Genomic DNA, 27,022 nt, shown 5'->3' with positions numbered 1-27,022 from the left:
TCGATCTATATGTATATGCATATATAAGTATATGTAAATGTGAATATGAATATACATATATATGTATATAGCCAAGAAATTATGTTTGCGTAAATCGTGAAATTTATTGAAATTTGATAGCATTCAAATGTGCTTAACACCCGAGCTAAATGAATGCTATATGAGTGCAATATGAATGTCAGCTGTTCACTGTAAACCTAAATGAGTCTGAATTAAATATTCGATGAGGATGTCAAACAAAAAGTATATATATTAATAAAAAAAAACTATTAAATGAGACTATGCTAAAAAAAAATTGTAAACATATATATGCATACAATTATTTTAATATATTTAACAAAAAAATAGGTAATATTTATATCCGATAAGAAAAAACCTTCTATCAAAATATGAAACAGCCAACATACGTTCAAAATAGAATATCAACTGTTTGAAAAAAATTATAAAAATCTGTTTTTCTTACCAAAATGGTTCACCTAATTTTTTTTTTACTTATTTTAGGTGTTCTATATTTTATAAAAAAAATTGTTTAATTTTTTTCCCAACTTAATCTAATATTTTGAAAAAATATATTGTTATAAAAATATATTTATGAATATATTTAATACCTGAAATATAAATATTCATTAAAAATATTTATATAATATCAACTTTCGATAAAAATATGTTAATAATTTTTTTTTTTTTAGGAATATATAGAACACCTGATGTATATACATTTTAAATATTATTGAGAAAGAGCAGGCTTGTGTTGCTTCAAGCCTTAGGGCCTGTGACTCAGTAAAATATTTTACATTATATTCTGCTCTCGTACCATTCACTTTTGGATTTCCTTTCTGTCCAGAGTAATTATATAATTGTTTGCTGGCATACGAGTTGGTTTGGCTCTGCTATCATATCACACAATTAGGTCAATAGCTCTGGGGATCGCTCGATCGTTGTATGGGACAAAATTGCAGTCGCACCAGTTAATTTCTGTATATTCTCCACCTACTCAATTTGCCCTTGGCGCTGTCTAACAGACTTTACATAATCAAATTAATAACAATCATTACCACGGACTCCCATTTCAGCAACTTTCTTTTGAAATATTTACCCAAATGGCAACGAACCGCAACTCTTATTCAACTCAGGACCTGAACACATGACCAGCACAAATTTGATTTATATAAGTAATTCTTGTCCAGACGATTTCGCTTTGCCAACTTGAACTTCAATCTTTGTACTCTTAACAATCTTTGGTCAGACTGGCAAGTCGTAATATATATATATATATATACACCCATATCTTTATATGCATATGTGTATATGTATCATATATACCCCTCTCATTTTCAGCTCACTTTCGCTTGCAAAGCTCAAAAACTACTCAAAAGTAACTTTGCCAACTTTCGCCGCTAAATACAACCCTTTAGGTCTCCACATCCACATCCACCCTCGCCCACTCTCCCTCAGTGTGTGCCTCACTCCAGCTGAGCTACCCCCTTGAAGAAGCAAAATCCTGTTGTTGGAGAATATTTTCAGCGATTTTCTGCTGTTATTTCCATCAAAATATATACGAATGTTTTTGCTGAAATGCAAAACACAATTAACTGAAATTAAAATAGGCGTACAGTCAGACACAGTGGGGGTAGCAACCCTTATAGAGTCGTTACCCCCACCCAACCTACCCTGCCATCAAAGGCAGCATTTCACCTGCAAACTTCGGCACATCTTGTGTCTTGCCCGGCCTTGCCTTGCCTTTCCTTTCCTGTGCCTTGGCTTGCCTTGCCTTGGTTTTTAATCACTTTGTCACCCCCGTGCTGTGGGTAGCGTCATCTAATCCTAATTCAGAGCGCGCGCTTTGCCAAAACCCTTTTCACAAAATGTGCCGCTTTCACATGGGCCCGCAAAGCCCTTTCCCTTGCGCCAGCGGGCGACCCCTTCCTGTCCCATTTGTAAATGCAAATCAGACACAATTTTCCGACCCAAAATGAAAATTCCAAGTGAACGCGTATAAAAATACGACTTTGTGTGCCCTTTTTTATTTTATATATACATATATATGTATATATATATATATATATATATATATATAAAATTTTTTTCAGCTCTTTTGCTTTTCGAGCTTTTCTCTCCCCGTTTCACTTTGAAATACTGAAATTTATTTTTGATTAGGAACACCCCAGTTGTGCAGGCCCAGCCTGCGCCCACCCATGTGCCTGCCCAGGCACTGCTGCTCATCATCATCAAAACTTCAGGCCATCAACGACCCGCCCCACCCCCATCTAGATGATATCCTGAGTTGCGTTACTTGGTGGTCCTGAAGATTTTGCGCCTGGTTGCCTTGACGCTGGCTGATATTGGACAGGCGTTGCCCAAGCCAAACCCTACAGCAGGCCAGAGCAGAGAACCTGCCCCGCTCCAACCCAACGCCGGGAACAGTTGTAGCTATCCCCCCCTTGGCACATCTCGGTTCGGTTGTGCCGTAATCCTCCACGTAAAGCGTAAACTGAGCTCGCGTCGTTAGCGTCGCCTGGAAGGACATCTTTGTATTATTTTCAACATTTAATTTGTTGCCGCCGACAACGTGGAGGAGCTGAACATGGACGAACCCATCACCCACGCCACTCTCAGTCTCTCTCTCTCTCTCTCTCTCTTGCCCACTCCATCTTTGTCTACTTTCTCTTTCGCTGTGACATTTTTGGTACCGCCGAAAATGTATAGAAAATGAAATTGTCCGACTGTAAGAACCCGAACCCAGGCTATTGCCTCCTCCTGCCAAATGGCGCGTATGTGGACTACAATTTTTGTTGCCTTGTTTGCGCTTATCCAATAACCTCGAATCTAATTACTTTTATATATATATATATATACATTTTTTCCACAAAATATCAAGTGGGGTTCACGCAGGAAACAACATTTTCTTTCGCTTTTCCCTTGATTTCATTTTCATTGCCCGAGTGTCTCGGGGTAGTTGGTTTTTGGCTTTCCTCGGGGGTGTGGTTAATTTTATTGAAAGACTACACCATGCCAGCCATCAATTGAAACTATGATGAATGTCTTTGGATAGCATTACGAAATGGATATATAAATGCAATGCAAGACAGTTGATGCATATTAGAAATATTAAATATCGCTGGCAGATAAATTTCGCTTATAAATAATGTTGCTATTTATTTGAATGCAATTGAAATGTTATTTAATACTCAGGGGAAATGAGCAATGCAAACTAGGGTCGCACAACAGGTTACTTAGGGAATGTATTGTTTTCTTAGCCTTTGGCCTTAGTTGATTTCTAATTGAAATTAGTTGCAGTATTTTGCTTGCGAGAATTGTTCAGAGAGATAGTAGATAGATAATTCAGCTAGAGATACAACGCATAGAAATACTTTATCCTATCTAAATATATTCAAGCTAGAGATTCCCTAACTCGAGAATGAGTTACTACTATATATCCTTTGTATCGAAATACTTCAGAGATACTAAGGATACTTTAGATAGGTATTCCGCAGCTAGAGATACTTCAGCTAGAGATACATTAGCTAGGTATAAGCCGGGTAGTATACTTTGTATACTTACTCGATATAGGAAATATCTCAGAATTGCCTCAACATAGATTTTAGAGATAGTAGTGATATCTTAACTGGAGATACCCGAGCTAGATAGCGCAGGTAGAGCTACCTAAACTAAAGCTAGTTCCGCTAGAGATATACTACCTATAAATCCCTCAATTGAAATGCCTTACCCACGAGCCTTCAGTTATTACGGCCACAAACTTTTCATATACTCTATGATAATGCTATATAGCAAGCATTTTACTTAACCTAGATATTCACTCTGCACAAGTCTCTTTCTAAGAAATAGTGTTAGTGCATTTTGTTGATAGACATAAACTGGCTTTCAGCCTTTTTGACTGGTGCCAAGCCGAGCTGTTGCCTCGCATGGTAGATGCTTGAAGAGTTGTGCAGCTGGCACCGTTACCCCATCCATTAGCTTCTTCTATCGCCGGGCTTTTCCAGCAACTTTTCTCTCTTTTGGTTTCGCTGGCACCAATTCAGCGATTTGCCTCAATCTTCCATTTTTTCTTTTGACTCCCATAACTTTGGCATCTTATAAGCGAACTCTGATACCCCTCGCTCAAGGTGAGCCCGAGTTAAACTCTATTTATTTCACCCCCTTTTGCTGTGTGCAAAAGCCTTTCATATTATGCAAAACAGGAGCCAGCAGCCAGCAGCCCAGGCACTTGATGAGCGGCGAAAGGAAAAGCGTAAGAAGAACCCCTTGAAATCGAAATGAAAAGGCATCGGGTGGTGGTGGAGGTGGGCTTTGCAGGGGTCGAGTGCGGACCATCTTCTTTTTCCGTCCTTTTTTTTTGGGGCTTGAAAATAAACTTTTTGGTTACCCAACGCGCGTGAAAAAAAAGTTATGAAATATATAAAAAGAAAGTAAAAGAAAAATAAAACCTGTAAGGGATCGAATGGGGTACCAGAGGAAGGGTGAGTGTGTGTGGGAGTGACTGTGGCTATGGGGATCTGAGGATGTGAGAAGACGGAGCATGCGGCATATCCTTCATTAAATCGAAGAACAAACGAGCAGACAAGCAGCATGGCGACGACCAGAGCACAGAGCCCAGAACCCAAAGACTAAGCCGCAGGACGGACGAAGGACCAGCTAGCCAGCTAACGGGTATTAGAAGGCGAAGCTCAAGAATACACACATGTACCCTTCAAAGCCCACACTGGGTAGGCAGGCAGGGAGTAGGATTTCTTTCATTTTAGTTTACCATTTCTTTCCTACCCCCACTGCCCACCAGCTTTAGTCCTCTCTGTCCCGGTCTCCCCAACCCCGACAAAGTGTGTGTGTGCCAATGTGTGGGACCCTCTTCAAATGTGTTGCCTTTGGCCTGGCATGTGGCGCGACGACCGGACCCCCATATAAACCCCCATGCCAGGAAGGTGGCGCAACAACGTTTCAAATTCAACAACGAGCTAGAACGACGACGACGACAACGACAACGACGTCGACGACGATGACGACAATGATGAAGGACAGGGGCCGTAGATGTTAGGGGAGAAATGTCGAAAAAAAAAAACACCAACTTTTTCTTGGCATTTGTTGAACAGGAAACCAAGTCGAGAGTGGGAGAGGTGGAGGGAGGGAAAAAAGGCGGCGTGCCAAGCTAGACGAATGAGCCAGGGCAGCGTCTGATGTGTCCTGGGTTTGGCACAGGCCCTTGGCACGAAATGGGCATAGGACTTGGATTGTGGCATAAGGCAGTAGGAGCTGTGGAGCTGTGGCAATGTGTGGCTGCGGAGCGCTGACTGACTGACTGACTGACGAGCGCGCATTTCTCGTTTTGGGGCTGCGCTGTGAATGGCTGGAGGTTTTTATTTTGGGCAAGGCAAGGCCCAAGGATATGCCCGGGGACCAAATGGCGGTTGGACTCGGAGTTGAAGTTGGTGATGGGGAATGGTGGATGGGAGTTGGGGGGCTAGGGGTTGGGGTTGGGGATTGGGGTTGGGCATCTGACTTCGTCATGTGTTAGTTTGAGTTAGAGCCCGGCCTGAGTTGGGCTGGGCTGGGCATTCGCTGGGGAGGCTCGCCCGGTCGCTCGCTGCGGTAACCATGTCGCCTGATAAGACACAATGGACATATCAAATTGTGGCTTAGCTCATGTATGTGTGTGCACTCCCTCCATCCTCGATCCACGCCCCGTTACATTCGCTGGCCCAAGGGGCGTTCGCCTTGGGGCGCGGCTGTCGTTCGAAGTTGGTGGAAATATAAATGGAATTTATGTTGGAGCAACCCCCGCCCCTCCTCGGGCGAAAGAGCATTGCATTTGCTTTATGTGGGAACCAGTTCAGCGACCAGTTGAAGCGGACAGCTCTAATAACTAACTAGCTGAGCGTTCTAAAAACCAAAATCCACATATACAAGTCAAATATGTGTACATGTACGTGCATATATACTGTAATATAATTCCGAACCAAGCCCCCTAACACGCAGCGCCGTCGTAGCGTCGTAGCGGCCCCCACTGTCGGCTGATGGACGCCAAGTGCCGTGGCAAACATAATGCGCGTAACGCGAAATGAGTTTTGATGTGTGGAGTGTATGACAAAGACCGACATTTGCCAGAGGGGGCAGCAGCGAGTCGGTGCAGGGACAGGAGTAGGGACAGGTTCGTGTAGGGTCGTCATCCTGTGCACCGTGAGCCCTGCACGAGGGACAATTTGATGGCCTGGGGTTAGTTTTTGGCCAAGCGGTTGGAGCAAGCGATGTTAAAAAATGCAAATGGTTAAATTCATTAAAAACAATTTAGTAAAACAGCAGCGAACCTGGTGAAGGAATGTTGGATATGTAAAGGGAAAAGACACAGTTAGGGCTACACATATGAACAGTCTTTGCTGAATAATGGGACAGAATGTTATACCTTGTCAGGTCACAATGGAAAAAGGTTTGACATATCAGCAATTTTTTTGTATATCCTGCTAAATGTTATAGTGCCCAAAGTTCCCATTTTACAACCAATTCAGTCGAGATCTCCGGTTATACTATCTTTTACTTTTAGTCTCCAACTCAACTGTTTAGCTGCTCATCTCTTTGATTTTAAATATAACTGAAATATCTCTGACATATTTCACGAACGTCATTTGGCACTCATCTATGAGTTTTCATAGTTCAATTTTTTCAAACACTATTATATTTATTGTGCACATTTCTCGCTTGTCTTTTGAGAACGTTTTCCGAATTGTTTTATTTTGCTGTTTATCAGTGGATGTCTGAGGGGCTCTAACACCATTTACTTCCAACGTTGCTCACAGCAACCCGCACTTCAGTGCGTCCTCGCCTCGATCCGGGCCCAACCCTCCTTTTATGACGATTATTTTTATATCCTTTTCCACCCACTCTGGCTCCCATTTCTAACCAAGGATTTCGTTTCGGGCTCCCGCCTTCCAAAAACTTTTGCCGGCTACCAAAAAATTTTTGCTATTGCTTTAGTCCACACCTCCTGCCAGCCGTACTGCCGTACTCCAGTCGGCCGGGCGGCTGTCGCCCCTTGCTCGGTGTCTTAGCGCTTGCCAAGCTTAGCGCAATGGTAAAGGATTTTTGGTCTTTTATTGCACGTCAGACGTTAGTCCGCTCGCAGGACTTCTTGGTTGCCGAGTCCTGCTGCTGTTCCTGTCCGTTGCCTTGGCCATTATGCTGCAGCAGCAGCATGAAAAAATTTAACGTTTATTGCTTGCGCCAATGAGCTAGTCCTTCTACTCCTGCTCAGACTCCTGCTGCGGCTGCTGCTGCTGCTGTTGCTGCTGCTTGGCTTTGCCTGTGCAGTCCTTTCGACATTTTGTCGGGCGCCAACTTGTCCCCGCTGCTCTGCTTCCTCTCCTGCTCCAGCTCCTGCCGCTGCTGCTGCTGCTTGCCAATGCGGCCACGGCGTTATTCAAGCGCCCATCCCAGTTCGGGTGTTGCCTCTTGCTTTTGGGGTTCCTTTCGTCCTGAGCAGCGCCATCTTGTTGTTTTGCTGAAATGCGAAGGACATTTGATGTAATGATGCCTGGAGGCAGCCACCACTCCCGATCTCTCCTTCGCTCTCCTGCTCTGAGTGTGTGTGTGTGTGTGTGTGTGTGAGTGTGTTAGCGTGTGAGTGCTATCAGCGAATGTTAGGCGAGGCGACTGGGGGTCCTGGTTCGTTCGTTCGTTCTGCTCTCTACTTTCTTTTTGCGCAAAAGGCTCTATGGGGGCCGTCGCTGCCACCGCCGTCGCCACCGCTGCCGCCTGCCGCCTGCGCCTTTTGTTTGAGTTCACTTAAGTTCAGCGCTTGGGGTTCTTGGGTCCTGGTTATTTGGTCCCTCTACTTGTGCCTTGCCTTCGCCTTCGCAGTCAGCTCTTATATATATATATATATATCTTCTTTTTTTTTGCAAAACTTTTGCCGCTGCTGCTTTCATTATCCTTTTGGCGTATCCTTGGCAGCCACTGACTCATGTGGGCGTCTTGAGCAGCGACCAGAGCGAAAGGCAACGTGGAAATAAAATAAGATGAATTACTTCTTTTGGCTGCAGCGCCAATGACCAACACCCAGCCCCGAGCCCCCTCCCTCTCCGCCTGCCTGCCCAGCTCTGGACCCTCGGCAGCTGCCCTGGCTGGTCATCAATTTTCGTTCTGGACTAGGGCGCAGCTTTTGCTGCAAGATGTCCGTTTCATTTTTGGCGCTAAGAGGGAACTGAAAAGGAGCAGCCAAGGGGCTAAGGGGGCCAAATGGGGGCAGGCAGGTCTTAGCAACCGAGCTGCAGGTCCAGCTATAGCAACAGCATAAGCAGTCGCTAGGAGATTAGATTTGATGGGTTTTAGGTGCGCCGCCATTGCCACAAACCGAGCGCATGTGTCCCGCCCCGTCCAGGGTGTCCGGGTGTCCGGGTGTCCGCTTTCATGTCCTGTCGCCTGGCGAGCTCTCTCGTGCGGGAATATGTCTTAGGATATTATTTTGTGAGTGTGTGTGTGTAAGGGTTTTTTTTTTTTGCGGCAAATGTAACTCCATCTATTGCGCCCCCATGTCAGCGCGCATTTCTTTACCAACTTTTTGGTTGAGTTTTGAGGATTTAAGTAGGGGTGAATATTCTTGCTTTAAGAACTGGAAATATTTTATAATTATTTCGTATTAGGCTTAAATTGGTTGTAGATCAGCTGAGGCGTGGGTAGTTCTTGTCGAGAGCAATGGAGTTTGATTGCCTTTCTATAGATTTTTATGGATTGTAATTAGTTCATCAACGTTGTTGATTATATTTAGTTAAAGAGATCCTTTTATAAGCAGAGTCTCTTAAGTACTTCTCATATTTCATTGGCATTGCATTGATAGTAGAAATTCGAAAATAATTCAGACAAATTAATTCACTGCATTGTATAAATTGTCGATAAATATTTTGTAAATAAAATATAATTCTTGATAGGCTTATAAAGTATACTTCCTAGCTTCCCATCGTCCCCAGATTGATAAATCCTATTCTCACACTAAGCAATTGGAAGAACGTCCTTAGTGAAAATGTATGCTTGAGTGCATTCGGAATAATTTTAGACACTTTGCAATGATTATAAAAATCCAATTGCATTTATTTGCTTCAATCAATTTTAATCAAGCTCAACTTTGCTCACAAAGCATAGACACACATACATAGGCACACTAACTATAGACCGAAAATGTTTTGCACAAAGACACATTTGCTCACACCTTAAGTGTGTGTGTGTGTATGTGTGTGTTGGTGGGGTGCGCCTGCGGGGCGGTTTTATCTTCGGGTTATTACCGCTGAGTGTTGCCACACAAAATAATGCATTAAAGACGACAAGGAATACGACAGAAGCAACAGCAGCAGCAGCAGCAGCAGAAGAAGAAGAAGCAGGAGCAGCAGCAGCATCAACAGCTGCGTCGACGAGTGCTGCGAGGGGGTAAACGTGTGGGCGGCTAAACTGAGGCACAAAGTCGTCGTCGTCGTCGTCGTCGTCGTTGTCGGCGTGTGCAACCCCTGCGAAAAGCGAGACAAATACAAAACCCCCGACCATACAATGGCCACGTAGTCAGAGCTCTGACATTGCAGTCAACCTGCCTGCTGTGCGTTACGAAATGCATTTTATGCACCCAAACCCATTTGCCACCTACATTTGCCCTCTCTCTGTCGCCGCGCACGCCCCCCTCTCCATGCTCTCACTCTCTCACATCCGCCTCTAGGCCTGGCGTCTGCAGCCTATCCCAACAAAATTTATGATGCTTGCAAGAGGCCTAGTGTGAGTTTTCTTGGGCCTTTGACCAGTATATGCTTAGGCACCAATACTACTATCTCTCTCTCTCTCCCTTTCTCTGTCTGACTCCCTGTATCTTTCTCTCTCACTCTTATATACATAAGAGCTCTCTGGGTGCAGAACAAAAATGCATTGCATACTTACAGGCGTCTCCTGTATTGCTTGCTGAAGCATCTTAAAATTTAATGAAAATCTGCAGCTTACACACACACACACGCACACACACACAGACGCACACAGCGTATGCATACCCTTGCACACACTCTCAAAAAGTGCACATTGTCTGCCCTCATACTTCATCATTATATGCCCAAAAATCTATATACATATCTATTTATATGCCTCTGCTTGCTTATCTGCTGTACTTGTTGTTTCTATTGCTCTTCTTGTTGTTGTTGTTGTTTTTGTTGTTTTTTGTACTTGTCAGAGCCTGCAATAATAAGTTTTCTATGCACTTAATGTCAAGTAAACAGAGAGCCAACTCCCCACACAACACACTTCTCAATTCCCCCTCCCAGTCTCTGTTAACCCAGACTCTCGTAAAACACTTAGAAGTTCAAGTCGAGCAAAGGTACTTGGAGAAACATTTGTTGAGAAGTCTATGAACAATTAGAGTTTGTATTCATCTATTAATAGATGATGGTAGATGGTAGCTGGGCATTTAAGATTATATATGCTTTTGCTACTTAATGAAAATGGATTTTATAGTATATGTATATCCGACTATAAGAAAATATATAATATATTCACATATAAATATATGATATGAATAATATTACAAATATAAAAGTTTTTCATAAATTTATACATTATTTGGCAATTATAATTCTATATGGATATAATGTTACATATATATAAATATGTAATTCTCCAAAATATTATTATCAAAGATGTGCATTTTAAAATACTTTTGTTTCGTAATTTTTCAATATTTATGTACACGAATTTATTTATCTTTATTGATATATATCTGTGAAATTAATTTCTAATATTTATAAATCTTTCATCTTTGGTGAATACATTCAATTAATCATTTTTTAATTTTATCTTTTATAATTTTATATTATTGATACGAAATCAAATACAAATTATTGATATAAAATATTTGTATTATTTATTCGAATGCATTGTTATAAATTATATGCTGCCATAAGCATTTCTTGTTATATGCATTTATTTTCTTCTTTTTATTTAAAAAATATTTTAAAAATATTTTATTTATTAATTATTTTTTAATTCTTTGAAAGATATGAAAAAGTTTATTAAAAGTTATTAGAAATTATGAAATACTTATCTAAATAATTTACATAAATATATACTATATATCTGTGCTACTTTCTTTTAAATGTTTCGCTGTTTCATATTCATTCATACGCTATGCCTTAGACTGAATTCCATATTCCTCATGTTTCTCTCTCTCTCTCTCTGACAACTTATGTTGTTCCATCCACATGTGCTCATTCCTTTTTCCAAGTGTACCGCCGAGCTCTCTACGAACTGCAACGGGCAATCTGAGCTGTTTGGTTGGTCTTCGTCTCAGGCCAGGCATTGGGGTGCTCGGCTTCATAGTTTTTGAGCAGCACATTACGCATACGCACCGACGCCCCACACACACACACACACACACACACGTAGCCACAGAGTAGATTTGGAATGCAACTCCAACTGCAACGGCTTCGGCTGCTTCTGTCGATGCTGCTGCAACTGCAGCTGCAGCAACTTCTTGTGCAATTTTCTTAAGATTTCTGCACTGCTCCCACACTCTCTGGCTCTCGCTCGCACCTGTTGAGACTGAGCCTTGTGCGTTGTCTTGGCCAGAAATTTGTTGCTGCTGCATTTTCTTAAAATTTTCTGCAAACATGTGAGCTCGTCTCAGCCTATGTATATGAAGCTACATTTATATATGTATGTATATATATGTGAATTTATGTATGTGTACATTTTGATTTATATATGTATAGATTTTTGTTGGCTCGTATATTTTGCAATTTTCGTGCTGCCTTTTGTCAACCCGCTCGGAGACTTACATGAATAACTAAAATTTTAATATATGTGTTATTAAAGTGCTCCTAAGTAGCCAAAGGGGCTTGGGGACTCGGCAGCGGCTCTGCAACTTTTGATTGGCCATTGATTGTATACTTTTGGCAGGCACTGTTTGGCTGCATTAAAATTGCAATTGCCGTTGAGCAGTAAAAACGAACTCCTACTAATTCATGCACATTAGACATATACATATCAGCAAATAAGCAGCTAATACGATACAATGCGAATGCATAAATATGTGTGTGTGTGTGCATATACATGTACTCATATGGTAGCTCACATAATCAAAATCGACTCACACACATATGCGAAAAGCTGAGAATTTATAATAATTTATTAAGAAAATTGCAGTGGGTGAAGCAAATCAAGCTGAAACCATGTATGGGCATATATGTTGCGGTCGAAACGCAAATCATAGCATGGTAGTATTATCATTTTAAAGTTGCTCCGGGTTCAATGTACTCGAAATGCATTAAGAACTTGGGCAGGAGCAGAAGAAAAAGAATATACATATGTATATATACAGAAATATGTATGAGAAATGCTGAGCTATTATTATTATTATTGGAATTCCCTTGAGATTGTCGTTATGAAAATATTCCTTGCTTTTATGATGTGTTTATTGCTGCTCTTCTCGATTAGTTTTTTGCCCGGAATCTAAGTTATTTTTGAGAAGTTAGACTTAAATAAAAATGTATCAATGTGGAGTTTGATTGTAAGATTTTAGAATTCCCAATATTGATTACTGGTTAAAAAATGAATATTAAATAATTGATAAAAAAAATCTCGATAGAAGCTCTACTTGGAATTCAGCAATTCTCAAATGACGACGCCTTATATATAAAATTCCTGTCTAATAATTCAATGATTGTCCTGGTTTTCCACTGCTCACAAGAGTCTTTCGCATGTCTCAATAGTCAATCGGCTTAAAGTTGGAGATGATCGAGAATGAGATGTATATAATTGCATATATATGAATATATATGTTCTTAACTATGAATCTCTCAATCAATGTAGTATCGAAATAGTTTAAGATAATTTATATAATTTTATGGTAAAATTAATAAATTTATGGTGAAGCTGTCATGTCATAAATTACTGCTTAAAGTGTTGTAAATAATAAAAAAAAAAAATGGATTAGAATCTCGTGCACTATGATATATATAAATATAAGTTTGGATGAAATCAAAGATAGATTTTTAAAAAATATTTTAATAATATTTTACTCGAAGCTGATTATTTTATGTATTTTATTAAAATGCTATACATAATAGATTCTTATGATCGCTGAGTGATTTAATGCGAATTTTTAATTTCGCTTACGTTTCAAGTATCAAATTTAGTTTCAAAGACGATTAGGGTTCCAAATTTTACTTTAAAATCGACAATATCTAAAATTAAACTCTCTGTAAAAACAAACCCAAAAAAAGGATAAAGTCCAACCGATTATAGACCACACCCACACAGCGAACCATACCTGATTAACCAAATCTATGATATATAATATATATAATATATACACACACACACACATACACACCCACACACACCCACACTCATACAAACGCAACGAACACATTTTTTCTGGTTTTCCACTAGCTTAACCTACCTCAATGAGCTACAAATTGTGGGCGGATGAGCGAGCGGGCGGCGGACGGCTGCTGTGCAGTGGCCAGGGGGCGTGGCGGCACAAGCGGCCAAAACAAACAAATGCAGCCAATAGGAAAACACGGACGCTATGAGCGCTATGAGCTATCATGCCACAGTCATAACCATAACAGTGCACTAAGCTGCATGCCCCACGTTTGCAGCAGGGCTGGCCAGCGCCTCCCACAGCCTACACTCCGCAGCTAACCTGCTGCAGTTTATGGGCCATGTGCAGCCTGTAAAGCTTTGCCAATTTTTGGAGCGCGCGTCAAAGCAGAAAAAAACATTGGGACACAATAAAAGTTTCTGAATAGGCGGGCAATGGGGTCTACCTAAACGGGTGTTGCATAGGGATTTGGTAAGGGTATATGTGTGCGTGGGTGTGTGTGGTGTGAGCGTGGGTCCCTTTGGCTTTTTTTTTGTGTAGCGAAACTGGCCGCTGGCGCAAAATATTTCGATCAGGCGTAAAATGTGCGCAAAATTCAACGAGAGTTTTTTGTGCAACATCAAAAAACAAAGGGGCGACGCGGCTGTTGCCGGGGTGTGCCATGCATATGCGTGGGTGTGTATACTTTATTATTTATTATAAACACACACAAACACACACGTTTTGTTGAAGTTGTCGCTGCATTTGGTCAAGCGCAAAAAATAGACAAAATGCATGCAGCGAAAAAAGACAAAAATTCAAATAAAATGCTCTATATACAATAAATGTAGCTGTGTATTTGTATGTGTGTGTGTGTGTATGTGTGTGAAATGCAGTTTTGCATAGGTATGCGTTTATTTCATTTTTTTTCGACTGTGTATAGGTGAGCGGCTGTGCGCTATTTAGTTTCCTGTTAAGCTGCAGCTGCAGCCAGGGCTGACAAACAGAACTGCAACAGATTTATATATATCAGAATATAATAATATTTATTAATATTGTGATTCTTCTAATCTTTTCAATTTTGAGCAGAGTATTAAGGTTTCCTTTGATTTTTCAGGCTCAGTTTTGCTTGTGCTTAGACTGTAAAATTTTATATATATTAAAAATAATTTATTATCACCCAATGAGAACTATTTTAAATATTTAGTTGAAATATCCTATGCTTAGTCATTCATATTGAAATTATTATCTTAATATCTTTCATTTTATATTAAATATTTATTAATAAATTTTAATTGAATTTGTATATTAAATATTTATTAATAAATTTTAATTGAATTTTAATAATATTTAATTAAAATATATAATGTCTAGCTCTTCACTTTGAGCTTTTTCTTTTAAATATATTAAATTGTATATGAAATATTTCATGAAAATGCTTAGCTCTCAATATCTAATTTATTCATTTTGAGCTTCTTTAATATTTTTAATTTAATATGAAATATTCAATTGAAATATATGATTTTTAGTTATTGTTTTTCGGCTATATGAATTATTAATTTAATTTTATTTTTGGGTTATATTAAAGTTTTTAATATGAAATATTTATTCTAAACAAATTTACAAAATTGTATTCATTCACTTTGAGTTCATAATATGAAATATCTAATATTTAGTTCATTTTGATATTTTAATATGTGAAATTTAAAATAAATAATGCAGTTGACGTATCTAATTTTTAGTCATTCATTTTGATTGATTTTAGTATTTTAATTTTAAATCTTTGACTTGGAGTCTTGTCTTGTAGATATAAGCTGATATGTTTTATTATTGAATTTATTTAAGATTCAAGAAATGCATATACCCATTGCCTAATTTTCTCAACAAGATCTAGACGGCATCTATTTATGCCCACCATCAGCCTAAGCCTGTGGCTTAGAGTTCATGGTGCATTATAAGTCCTGTATATTCTATATACTCTGTGCCTTGTAATTGGTAGCATTTGCAGATTCTGTTTGCCATGCCTGGTTGCTTTGTCATTTTTGGTTGCCATGTGGCACCATGCGCCAGGCCGGCAGCCTCCATGCGGCTGCCTCTCATACCCTGTGAAGCTTAAGTGGCAGATTTTTAATTGAATTGGCTGCAGTTGCAGTTGCATTTGCAGTTGTTGCACTGGCCGCTCACCCTATGACTCGAGCCACAGGCCCACCGCCCCTCACCACCGACGCCTCTGCTCCACACTTTGGGCTTGTCACATTTGAATTTTTTTGCCATATTACTAACTATTTGGTTTTTGTTTTTGCATTAGTTTTGACCGCCTACAGCAATAAAAAACAAAAACAAAATGTCTGACATTATATATATATCTATATATAGACTTATATGCGTGGGCTGTAAATTCCGGCAGTGGGATGGGTGCCACCCCCCGTCGCGTATATTTGAAAATAGAGGCGACTGCGCATTTTATGCGCCTATTTTTTCTACACTTTGGCTGCGCATTTTTGCAAAATTTATATAAATATTTTATATATTATTTATTTTGCACATAGTATATACATATATACCTGTATGTATATATTTTATATATTTTTTATGCTCTATAAATATTGCATTAATTTTGTTTTTCTGCGACGTTTTGCGTGTTCGCATTTATGCATTTTTGATGAAATAGTTTTTGGATTTTATACAGCTAATATAATTGCAACAAAAAATCACTTGAATTTATATTGCATATATTAAGAAAAGCATATATCGATATACATATGTATGTATATATATTGCCTTTGCAATATATGTTTACATTGCAATTCTGTGACGTTTATTTGTTCAACGATTCTTTGAACTTAAAATCAATTTTATGTACCAGTCAATTGAAGCGCATATTTATTTAATATGTTACAGAAAAAAAAATAAAAATAAAATAAAACAGATTTTTCTACACTTGTTTCTTTATAAGTGTATAATTGACAAAATAATAAATTTATTATTATTATTATATTTTAAAATATATATGGTATACGTAATGATTAATTCTTTGCTAATGCTCGCTTACAATTTATCATATATTTTAGATTGTTGCTAAAGCTGATGCTTAAGCCTCCCTATATAACCAGCTCTATCTTATTCTAGTAACATCTAAATTATTGTTAAATTTTATGTACTTTTGTAAACAATATTTGGATTTGTCTTTGCTCTGATATGAAATTTCAGAACAATTGGAATTCATATCTGCTTAACATTTAGTATTATATAGAAGGAACAATACACAAAAGGCATATTAACAGCTTTAGCTTGATATAGAAATACACATATGCATATATAATGAGAGCTTGAGCTGCATAGCAGAGCTGACGCCCTCCTCAACCCCCATTGAGAAATCAGAAACCCATTCAAGCTCATTCTCATTTCACTTTCATTGCGTAATTGAATAGCGCTTTCATAATACCAATCAAAGCAGTTAGTTTAAGCTGCTTTGTAATTAATCGATAATTAACAAGAATATCTATTACGCGCACAGCAAACGATTTCCACTCGCATTTTCTGAGTTTTCATCCAGCGAACGTTACCACATGACGTTTAAGTGCATAATATTATCTTCACAAATCAATTGTCTGGCTCATTAGCCACTGAGCATATTCATTAACGTAATTATGGCGAATGCCACTTGCGAATGCCACAAGATGCGTGTGATACATATTCATATACATATATGTATAATTATTTGACTGTATATATTGTGTATATTGTATATTAATACACTTGACGCCCGATGCAACAGTTTTGTGTCTTGGGCCAGTGGCCAAGTGACGTTGCGGAGTCAACTTAGCGAGCTTTAATTATATATTAGCCAATTGGCCTTCTCAACTTAAACACTTTGACTTGCAAATGCTAAACACAAACACCCACGACAACGCACACACACACACACACACCCATACATCCACTTCTGTATGCTGTATTAATATGCAATACACTGAGCGTAAAATGTTTATAACTTGAGCTGCTCGAAACTTTGGCAAAGTCAAATTTCAATGTAAGTTTCAAAGCTCTTATAGATAAATAATTTATGCGGTCCACATTCTTAATAATTTACTTGAATTGGAAGTATTCGAAGCTAATTTTCAGTAGATGAATGCTCTCATCAAGTTTTTATCTATTTACGTGCATATTTTCTTGTTATTTTATTTAATATTTACTCATAATCTTGCCCTCATTAATTTATCTTTGTGAAATGTTTCGTCATGTATTATAATAAAATTCCAGCTAGCAATTATTCCTTGCTGTTATGAAAATGATAAAATAGCATTTCCTTCATACTTTAGTCAAGCATTGTTTTTCCTATTCCAATGCTTTCAAAATATAAACAAAATAGACACAAGTTAATTAATGATTTTACAAGAATAATTAAAGAAAAATATGCATATGAAGCATAGTGAATTCTTATGTATATAAAACGTTTTGACATTAAAAAATATAAAACATTTAATTCAATCGAAATTGAATAAATCTTTAAAATTCATAAAAATAACAATTTTAACTTTATGAATTGAAGTAACTAAAATGTTCTTATACATGAAATGTGTATAAAGACAATGAAAGTAAAAAAATATTAGAGTAAAAAAAAAAAAAAAACAATTTAAATATTACAAGCAAATACATTATTTTTACACGCCTTCATTATCATTATTAAATAAAGCTGTGCAGCATGAATTTCTTCAAGTGTATTCATAATATATACATAGTATACATGTATATGTGTATATGTATTTCAGTCAATTGTTATTTGAAACTTGGAGATTCGTCGAGCGCCGTCAATTTGGCTGGCAAGTTGTAGACATCGTCTGGAGGCCTCGTCATCCACACATCATATTGTCCTTGCGGTCTTTATTATTGTTGTTCTTGTTGCTGTTGTTGTTGCTGTTGTTGCTATTGCTTGTGTTGCTGTGGCCGCCTTTTGCGGACTGGCACGTGTTGAATGCTGTGCGAATCATTGTTGACACACATACACGATGATAGCCATTATAACTATAAGAATCAGCTAAGCCTCGACAGCCGCCCTCGCTGCTCGACGAAATGCTAAACAATGGCTGCGTCGGGCTTAAATTGCCACTGACAGGATGTTTTGGTGATGCTGGCTGGCAGGGCAGCCAATTTGCAGTCGCCAGAGCCATTGACATATTGAACGTTAAGGATGCGGCATTATGTTACCACTCCATAAACTATTCAACTATGTATTCCACTCGCCTCTCCCAGTCCCAGAGTCAACTACTATATAAAGCTTGGCTGCGGCCCGTCCACTTAATGATTTTCGTTTTTCCGTTTTTCACATTTTTTGATTGCGCCGGGCACCCAAACGATTTCCTTCTAATTTTAGTTGGCCTGCACAGCCTACCCCTTGCGCTCCCCCTGCTCTCTATAGCTATTTTGGTCAGTTTGGCGTGACGAAGACAAAAACCATGAAAGCGAAGAAGCAGAAAAACTCTGTAGACAATCGTCAAATAACTGACAGTCCAATCGACGCTTGAAAGCGTTTCCCGCTCCCCATTTGAGGGAGTTGTATTGTGTTCGGTTTCGCTTGTTCCATTTTCCGTTTTGGTTCCGTTGTTTTCTTTCTTCTGAGCTTGGAGTGGGCGCACTTTTGTGGCTCATGCGTTTTGGGAACATTTTTGGGAATCGGAGCGAGAAAGTTTGCACTGCGGTCTGTGAGAGCCGGCTCTTTAGCTGAAGATGAAACCCAAACATAGTCGGATTCAAAGAGTGGAATTACTGAAAAGTACCCAAGGAATTTCGGAAATGTTTGCTAACAAAAAAATAGTTCAGATCCTGACTAATTTTTATGGCCATATAATGTAAAGAAAAATCGGAATTATAGAAAAGTTTTTATTTTAAATAAAAATATTTTGATATTAAAAATTGAGAAAGTATACGAAAAGGCAAAACACTCTTGGAAATAGTATTTTATTATTTTCATTTTTAGTACTTTTTGAATACTAAAAAATAAAAATCAACATATGTGTATATGTAAACATTTACATATATACCTTAGAAAGCATTACGGAAGATGGATTTATGTATATCTTAAATATTTATATATATAATTTTTCGAATTCATTTTTTTTTTTTTACTTTTATAAATTGATGATAGTAATATTTATAAATACTCTTTTTTTTTACAAACCTACATATATGTTTATGGATACAAAATAAATAATTTAAGAACTTGGTGTGGTAAAATTTGTAGCTCCTCCCATTTCAAGCGAACCTTTTTTTTTTGCAATTGCATACCCTGAACCTATTCCAGAATTGTGAGGAATGCGTTGCATAAATCCCAATGATAAAGACCATGAACTGAACGCAAATCAAGAGGCAATAGGATGAAGATGCCGCACGTTTTGTTTTTGTTTTCTTTTTTTGTGACTAGCCACCCCAGACAGTACCCAAACCCAAAGAAACAACAAACGATGACACACAACGTGCCCAACCCCCCACACGTGTCCAGTCTTGTCGAAGAAAAACAAAAATCTGTCGAGTTTTATGATCGCCGGCGACGATGACGACGACGACTACGAAACGGACGTTGACGACTCACTCTGAAGGCAAGCCTAAACAAATTTTTGAAACAGCGACGGGGCTGCAATATTGAACTTGTGTGTGGAAGGAGGAGGGTGGGGGACACGCACAACGCCCGATTCAACCAAATGCCCAACCTGAAGCTTCTGGCTAAACAATTTCTTTGGCTAAAGGTAGCCAGAGCCGTAGCCCCAGCGCTCTTGACCCTTTTTGCACTCACACCAGCGGCGCGAGCTCAACGAATAACAACAAAAACAACGAAAATGGAAAAATGGAAAAATATAAAAGACGAAAAACAAAGAGACTGAATTTGCCCGTCGCTTTTTTTCGCTTTTATTCCTTTCAAAAACTTTACGCTGGCCAAACGCATAACCTCCTCTCGCTCTCGCTGGCCCGCCGCCGCCGCCCCCGCGCGCGCACTCACGGCAGACAAGCGACAACAACGTTGTCCACTTTCGCACCAGCCTTCACGGCCTCCCACTCGCGCTCGTTCGCTCGCTCGTTGGCACTCTTCGCTGCCCGCCTCCTGCTCTCGGCACACGCACAGAGCGAGTCGCACTGCCCGCCACCTCCCCCTGGCCACTCCGGCCGCACACTCCCCTGGTTGGGTTGTCCCTGCCAGCAGTGTGACGGTACAGCAACAACATTGCCGGCTGGTCGTATATTTTTCTCATTTATTTTTCAAGCTCCCAACTCTGGTCTGCCAACTTTACCAAACACCCAACGCCAGCCCCCAACCCCAATGCCACCCCCCAGCCAACTCAAACCCAGCCCAACCCAAAATGCCGCAAAGCATGCTTTATTTTTTGTGCGTTTTTCATATCCGAAACGCCGACGAACACCCGCACACCCCTCTCCACTTGCCCACTCAAACTCACAGTCACACGCACACTCACACTCACACCCACACTCATACTCATTCACTCACACAGCGACCTCCACAAGCCGCGCCGTCCATAAACCAAACGGCGAACCGACCGATCCCAGCCGGCCTTTTTTTTCGCCATGCCGGCGAAAGACAAAAGCAACAACAACAACAACAGTTACTCTTACTCACACCACACTGCTTACAATCCGACCCACACCAACAAAGCCAATGTGCGCGCTCTCTCGCTCCCTCTCCCTCTTTCTCTCTCTCTCTCTTTCGCTCAGTCGCTCTGTCTCGCTCCCACTCAGTCGCTCTCTGCTGTTGCATTTTTGTTGGCGACGCGCAAAAAAAGCAACAAAAATAATTGCCATTTCCCCCTCTTCGTCCCGTTCCACGCAACAACAAAAGCAAAGCAAAAAACGAAAAAAAAAAAACACCAAACACCATGGCTCCCACTCCCATTCAACAGCAACACCTCACACCCCGCAGCCTCACCCCGCCGGCCCAGTAGCCACCCAAACCATTCACAAAACTCGGCACTCAGCTGTTTGTCAACTCATCTGCCGTCGCCATCCGCTGTTACTCCAAAGCCAAACTCCGCTCTCTCTCCCTCCCCTCTCTCTCGCTCATTCTCACGCTGCTCAGCCGTCGCGTTGGTTCGTTGACGCCGCAGTTGCCGTTATCGGCGTTTCTCTGTTTTTGTACTCATATCCCTCGGCTCGACCACGCACTGTGTATGCTCGCCCATTGCCCATTCGAGCACATTGTGTTGCACACTTTTTGGCATTTGCCTTCCACACGCACGTTCCGCGTTCTCCATGTGCTTTTTGGCGGCGTCCCACATTCAATTCGCCTCGCATAAGCGCATGTTCCGAGCGCTCTCTCTCCTTCTCTCTTTCGCTCTGTCGCTGATTCGCTCTTTCGCAGGCTTTGGCTCAGGCTCGCTCGCTCTCTCATGCTGTCGCTGTCGGCGTCGCTGGGCGCTAGCGCTAGAAAACGCATTTGTCTGTCTCTGTTTTGGTCAGTCAGCAGTTGGCTTTCGTCGTGTTTGGTTCGCCTCTGGTAGAGCGCTCTAAACTCCTGAGAACAAATCTCAAACACAATTGTCAGAGAACAACCGTTAGCGTTTAGTGTGCCAAAAAACGTTCGCTTGTTGCATTCGCCGCGAACCAAAAACAAAAAAAACAAAAAAATAAGAAAAAGAAAACAAAAATAAAATAAAAAGAAATAAATAAAAATAAAAACAAAAACAAAAGAGAAAGGATATAAATATATCTAAAACAATTCCGACCAAGTGCTAAATACAAGAAGAAAAGCAAAAATAAAATTGCGCCAAAAATCTAAGATTTACAGTTTTGGATATTTGAATACACTTTTCAGTCGACAAAATTGCGCTAAGAGTGTAAAGTGTTTAGTGCTAACGATAATACTAATAGTTGCCTGCTGCATTGCAACTTTGATATCATCGAGTTTTGGCAACGTTTGCGTCAATTCGATTATATAGTTTTTGGTCAATTTCCTTACACACAGCAGGCAATCAAAAAATTTGCCAAAATTCCGAAAAATCCGAGAAAAACACCAAAAACATCGACACGTACCGCATCGGCAACCGGTGGCGGTGGCGGAGGTGCTGGCGGCGGTGCCACCACCAGCACAAAGATGGCTTCTAAAAGAAAAGCCTCGGTGTTGCTGCACAAGGTGAGTTCAGACAACTCCAAATTCAATAACTCTAATCAGTTGATATTAGCTGAAAATACGAAAAGCCCAACAATTCGTGGAAATCAATTGCAAATTTTGCATCTTTTAAGACTTTCGAATATTTTAAGCAGCTATTCCCTGAAATTTTCTCTCCCCAACAATAACAATGTTAGTTGAGTGATTCTTGGTATCTGAGAAGAGTTAATCAGAAACGCATTTGCTTCGCCGTGCAGACCTTAAGCCCTTAGGAGCGCAAACGATTTTGCTCTGAAGGCCAAGGCGCAACATGTCCTATTAGCTAAAGATTTAGCAATGTATTTTAATAAGATATCTGATGATATATAGCTCTATGTGCTATATATGTTATCTGTAATTGGTGTATTTTTGATGATATTGATATATACAAACTTTTTAATATGAAATATTGAATATATAAATATATTTAATTACTTGAAATATTAAATTAAAATATTTTAATTATTATATATATTAATAATAATTGACTTTTATATATTTGTATTACATATTATAATTGTTATTCAGTTTCAACTCAATTATTTTCAGTTGTAATGAATATCTAGAAATGTATCATAATGAAAATGTATTTATATCAATATATCAATGTATTTCATATTTAGCAAATTATCATATATTTAAACAATATTTAAATAGCAATAAATATTATTTAATTAAATAATAGTTTGAAAAATATGAAATACATACAAATATTGATAAATTTTCAGATTTTGAAATTTCCCTTTGAATAATCACCTAGAAAGAAATTGAATTCATCTCACATTAACGTAGGCCTATTCCACTGCTATAGAATTATTATCTTCAAATAATTCTAAAACTCCACTAATCATCTACAGACCTTATGCCCTACACTCGCTCCACCAACTCTCCGAGTTCACTGGGTCATTTCTAACCCTTTAGCTACCACGAAATCCGATGCCCACAAAAAACTCACTTTGAACTTTAAGTTTTCGAGAAACTTCATTAGCCACGCTTAACACTTTCACTGGATTTCCTATAATTACACGATTACAGATAAACAACTATGTATTTAATAACTGCAAGAATCAGCCCATGATGATGCTCTTGAAAGTTGAGTTTACCTTTGTTATATCATCATCATAACTTTGCACCTTTTGTATTATCTATTATCTATATTGTTATCTATATTATTGCAACTCAAGCAAGCACGCATTCGCACACACGAACCAAGCTCCACTCCGACCCCTTATTATGCGGTTACTTTAAGACAGATATAAAACCAATTTAAGAGACTCGCAAGAGAAGAAACCAAAACTCATTCGCTAGTTTTGCCTCTGCCTACCTGATGTCTGCTAAAGAGCGGAAGAGAGAGAGAGAGAGAGAGAGAGAGAGAGAGAGAGAGAGACAGAGAAGTAGATGAAATCGAAAAGAAATCATCGCAGACAGTTGCACAAAATATTGCTAATACGTCGCGTAGGCAGCGGCAGCAGCCGCATAAGAAAACCTGCTCATAATGCCGATTTGGATGAAATGGCGCCTAGACATGGGGGCACACACACTAATGATATACGACTATATATGTATGTCTATGTGTGTGTATATTGAGTACATAGAAGCGCGAAATGAGTTGGCGGGTGTGAGTCTGTATGTGTGTGTGTGTGTGTGATGGTCGCGGCAATGGGTGTCTGCAGCCCAAAATGAAACACACAGACACAAACACTCACACCTCATGCACACACACACACACACATTGAGCGAGAGCGAAACACGCCTCCTTCTCCAAAGGGCGCACATTTTGCCCTGCACGGTAATTCATCAAATGACGAAGACGCGGGTACGATGGGACGAAGGCTTTGCCTTCACGCTGCCAACGCCAAATGCCCGACGGGTTGCTCTAGCAAAGAGAGGGCGTTGTTGTTGTTGTTGTTGCTGTTGTGGCCGTTGGAACTTGGGCGCCAGCATTGCCGTCACAAAAGAAGTAAAGCTTCTTGAGCCAAATGCCGCGCTATGTGCCCACCCCCCAACTCCGCGCCGCTCACCCAAAAATCTCTCGCAACCGATATATGTAACCCACACACACACACACACACACACACACACACACACACTTACGTACACAGACACACATGCCCGCAAAGTCCAAAGACTGTCCAGCACCCAGTCAAGTTTGTACGGGGCTGCTTATGCGCTCAGCTCAAGCAAGGGTATACCAACTATTTTAGAAAGTTTGTGAAAGAAGGAATAAGGCATAAAAGTAGAAAGAGAATGAGGAGTCCTTAGGAATTTGGAGTGAGATGGAGAGAGTTTTGGATGTATGTTTTGCAGAAGAGCAGAGAAACCTTAGATATATGAGCTGCATTCGAAATCCATTTAGGCATCCGAGTCAAGGATTAAGATAATGCATTAGCTTATTTATGGTTCATTAGGAACTTTCTAGAATAAACTAACTAGGATATAATATATTAATATAATATAATAAAATCAAACTTAAAAAATACTTATGATATGTTAAATAAAATAATTATGAATAAAATAGTGAAAATCATATAAGAAAATTTATCATTTTTCAGATTTTAAAGAAATGATAAAAAAAAAAAATTAATAAACCATAGAATGCCTTATAGAAAAATTCTGCAATACACAAAAAACATAATAATTAATTCTTTAGTATTTTTATAAAATTTGTAAAAGCTTAATTTTATTTTATGCTTTTATTTTATTATTATTATAAAACTTTTAAGTTTCATAAAAGTTTTAAGGTAGATTTATAGGAGAAAAATAATTATTAAAATGAAAGTTAAAAAACTTTTTTTTTGTTTATAAAATATTAAAATGTTTTAAAACGAACTTTCAAAATCCTCAACAGCTGTTTAGATTAGTAGTTAGGGCATTTCAAATGCGCAACACCTATGAAAAAACGTTGCGCTTGTTTGTTTATTGCAAATATGGGTGGGTCAGCCTAGGGTTGGGGGCTGGCCATAGAGGGGCTGCCAAGACGAGCCCCCAAACCCGTGAAGCAACAAAAGCATCGAATTTTGTATATAGTCAGCGGCATTTGTATATAAATAGTGGTGTGTGAGAGTGTCTGTGGGTGTGTATGAGAAATGGAGTATGAATGTGCTAGTATGTGTGTGTGTGTGTATGTCAAAGGGAACTTCAAGCCAGGCGAGGGCAGGGACTGTGACGCTATATATGAGGTGGGATGTGTGTGAGGGAGTGTGTGTATGAGAAATGGAGTATGAATGTGCTAGTATGTGTGTGAGTGTGTGTGTGTGTGTGAGTGTGTGTGTGTGTGTGAGTGTGCTTGGTCAAGCTTTGTGCTTAAGCGCACATAAGCCGCCGCAGGACATCGTGTCGAAAGCGTCTTTCGGTTTAATTTCTACCTAACCAAAATCTATACAATTCTTAAAGACCGAAGAAGAGTTGCAGCAAAATAACTTTGTGTGGCTCGCAAATGGAGTCAAAGTGCATACACTGAAAAAAAAAAAAGAAAAATAACAAAGTTGTATGAAAGACAGATTTGAATATCTTTAAATATACATAAATATAAATATATATGATAAATTTAAACCACTCCCCACATGGAAAGGTATTATTTAAACATTTATATGAATCGAAGTGTAAAAGTCTTTTAACAAATAGTTCCAGACAAGAAAGAAACAGCTTCGACATTTTAAAATTTCTTTTATTTGATTCTTTCACCTACAATTTTTAAATCCTGACTTCCAACTTTCTGTCATTCTTCACTTTGGAAAATGTGAATTTTCGCCGAGTTTTCTTTTCTCTTCTTTTCATTTCTATGAGTGTATCTTGTTATGCCGCTCAGCTGTAATCAAACATGATTTTGGTGACGGTGACGTTGCCAGGCGATTGGACTTAGGGTTGGGCTGGGTTCGCTCGAGCACCCCAACTCATCAATTTCGGGGTTGGGGGGGTGATACGGTTCACACAAACTTTAGATGCGAGATGCGAGCTGCGAGCTGCGAGCTGCGAGCTGCGAGCTGCAGCCTGATGGTTACACATCTCAGCATTAGTGTCGCAGGCAGGCAGACAGGCAAGCAGGCAGACAACAACGTGCCAGGCGAATCGAAGCAGACGAGGGAACCAGTCAATGTCGTCGACAGGAGCCCGGACCCGGACCAGAACCAAGACCAGGCACTAAGACCCGGACCCGGACCAAGATACGGACACGGGCACGGGTACGGGTGCGGGTGCCAGTACGGGCAGCATAGCCAGGAAGTGGGCGGGTATTGAGTCGAGAGAATAAGAAGGAGCTGCAGGTTTTGCGACAACGTCTTTCGACTTGGCTGTCTTGGGCCATTCTCCACCTTCGTTTCTCTAGTTTGGATAGATGTTACGGAAAATTGCTTACGGTTTTTTGCACACACCAATACCCACACTCACAAGCACACACACACACACACACACATGGCTTCCACACATGAATAGATCAGGGAGATGAGGCTGGGTGGGCTGCTGCTAGCATCACATCATACAAACAGACAAGTTAGACAGCCCAAGACCCTCATCTGCTCATCCAAAGCATCGAAAATAGAAAT

The 27,022-nt window shown here is 39.6% G+C and overlaps 1 protein-coding gene across 3 annotated transcripts in view; it reads left to right on the top strand.

Annotated features, from left to right (window-relative positions):
• Positions 1-27,022, top strand: part of LOC115562925 (uncharacterized) — an 81,312-nt gene that overhangs the window by 21,618 nt on the left and 32,672 nt on the right. The window contains exon 1 of one of the 3 annotated variants that reach the window (XM_030385142.2): positions 21,777-22,466. The exons of the other annotated variants lie outside the window; for them this stretch is intronic. Coding sequence (XP_030241002.1) covers positions 22,428-22,466 — 39 coding nt within the window. The 5' untranslated portion in view covers positions 21,777-22,427. Of the gene's footprint in view, positions 1-21,776; positions 22,467-27,022 lie in introns of those variants that run through there. 3 annotated transcript variants of the gene reach the window in all.

Source organism: Drosophila navojoa, chromosome 3 (genome assembly GCF_054131105.1).
Source record: "Drosophila navojoa isolate 15081-1374.11 chromosome 3, UAZ_NAV_1.0, whole genome shotgun sequence".
NCBI classification, from domain to species: Eukaryota; Metazoa; Arthropoda; class Insecta; order Diptera; family Drosophilidae; genus Drosophila; species Drosophila navojoa.
This window is presented reverse-complemented; position numbering and strand designations above follow the sequence as displayed.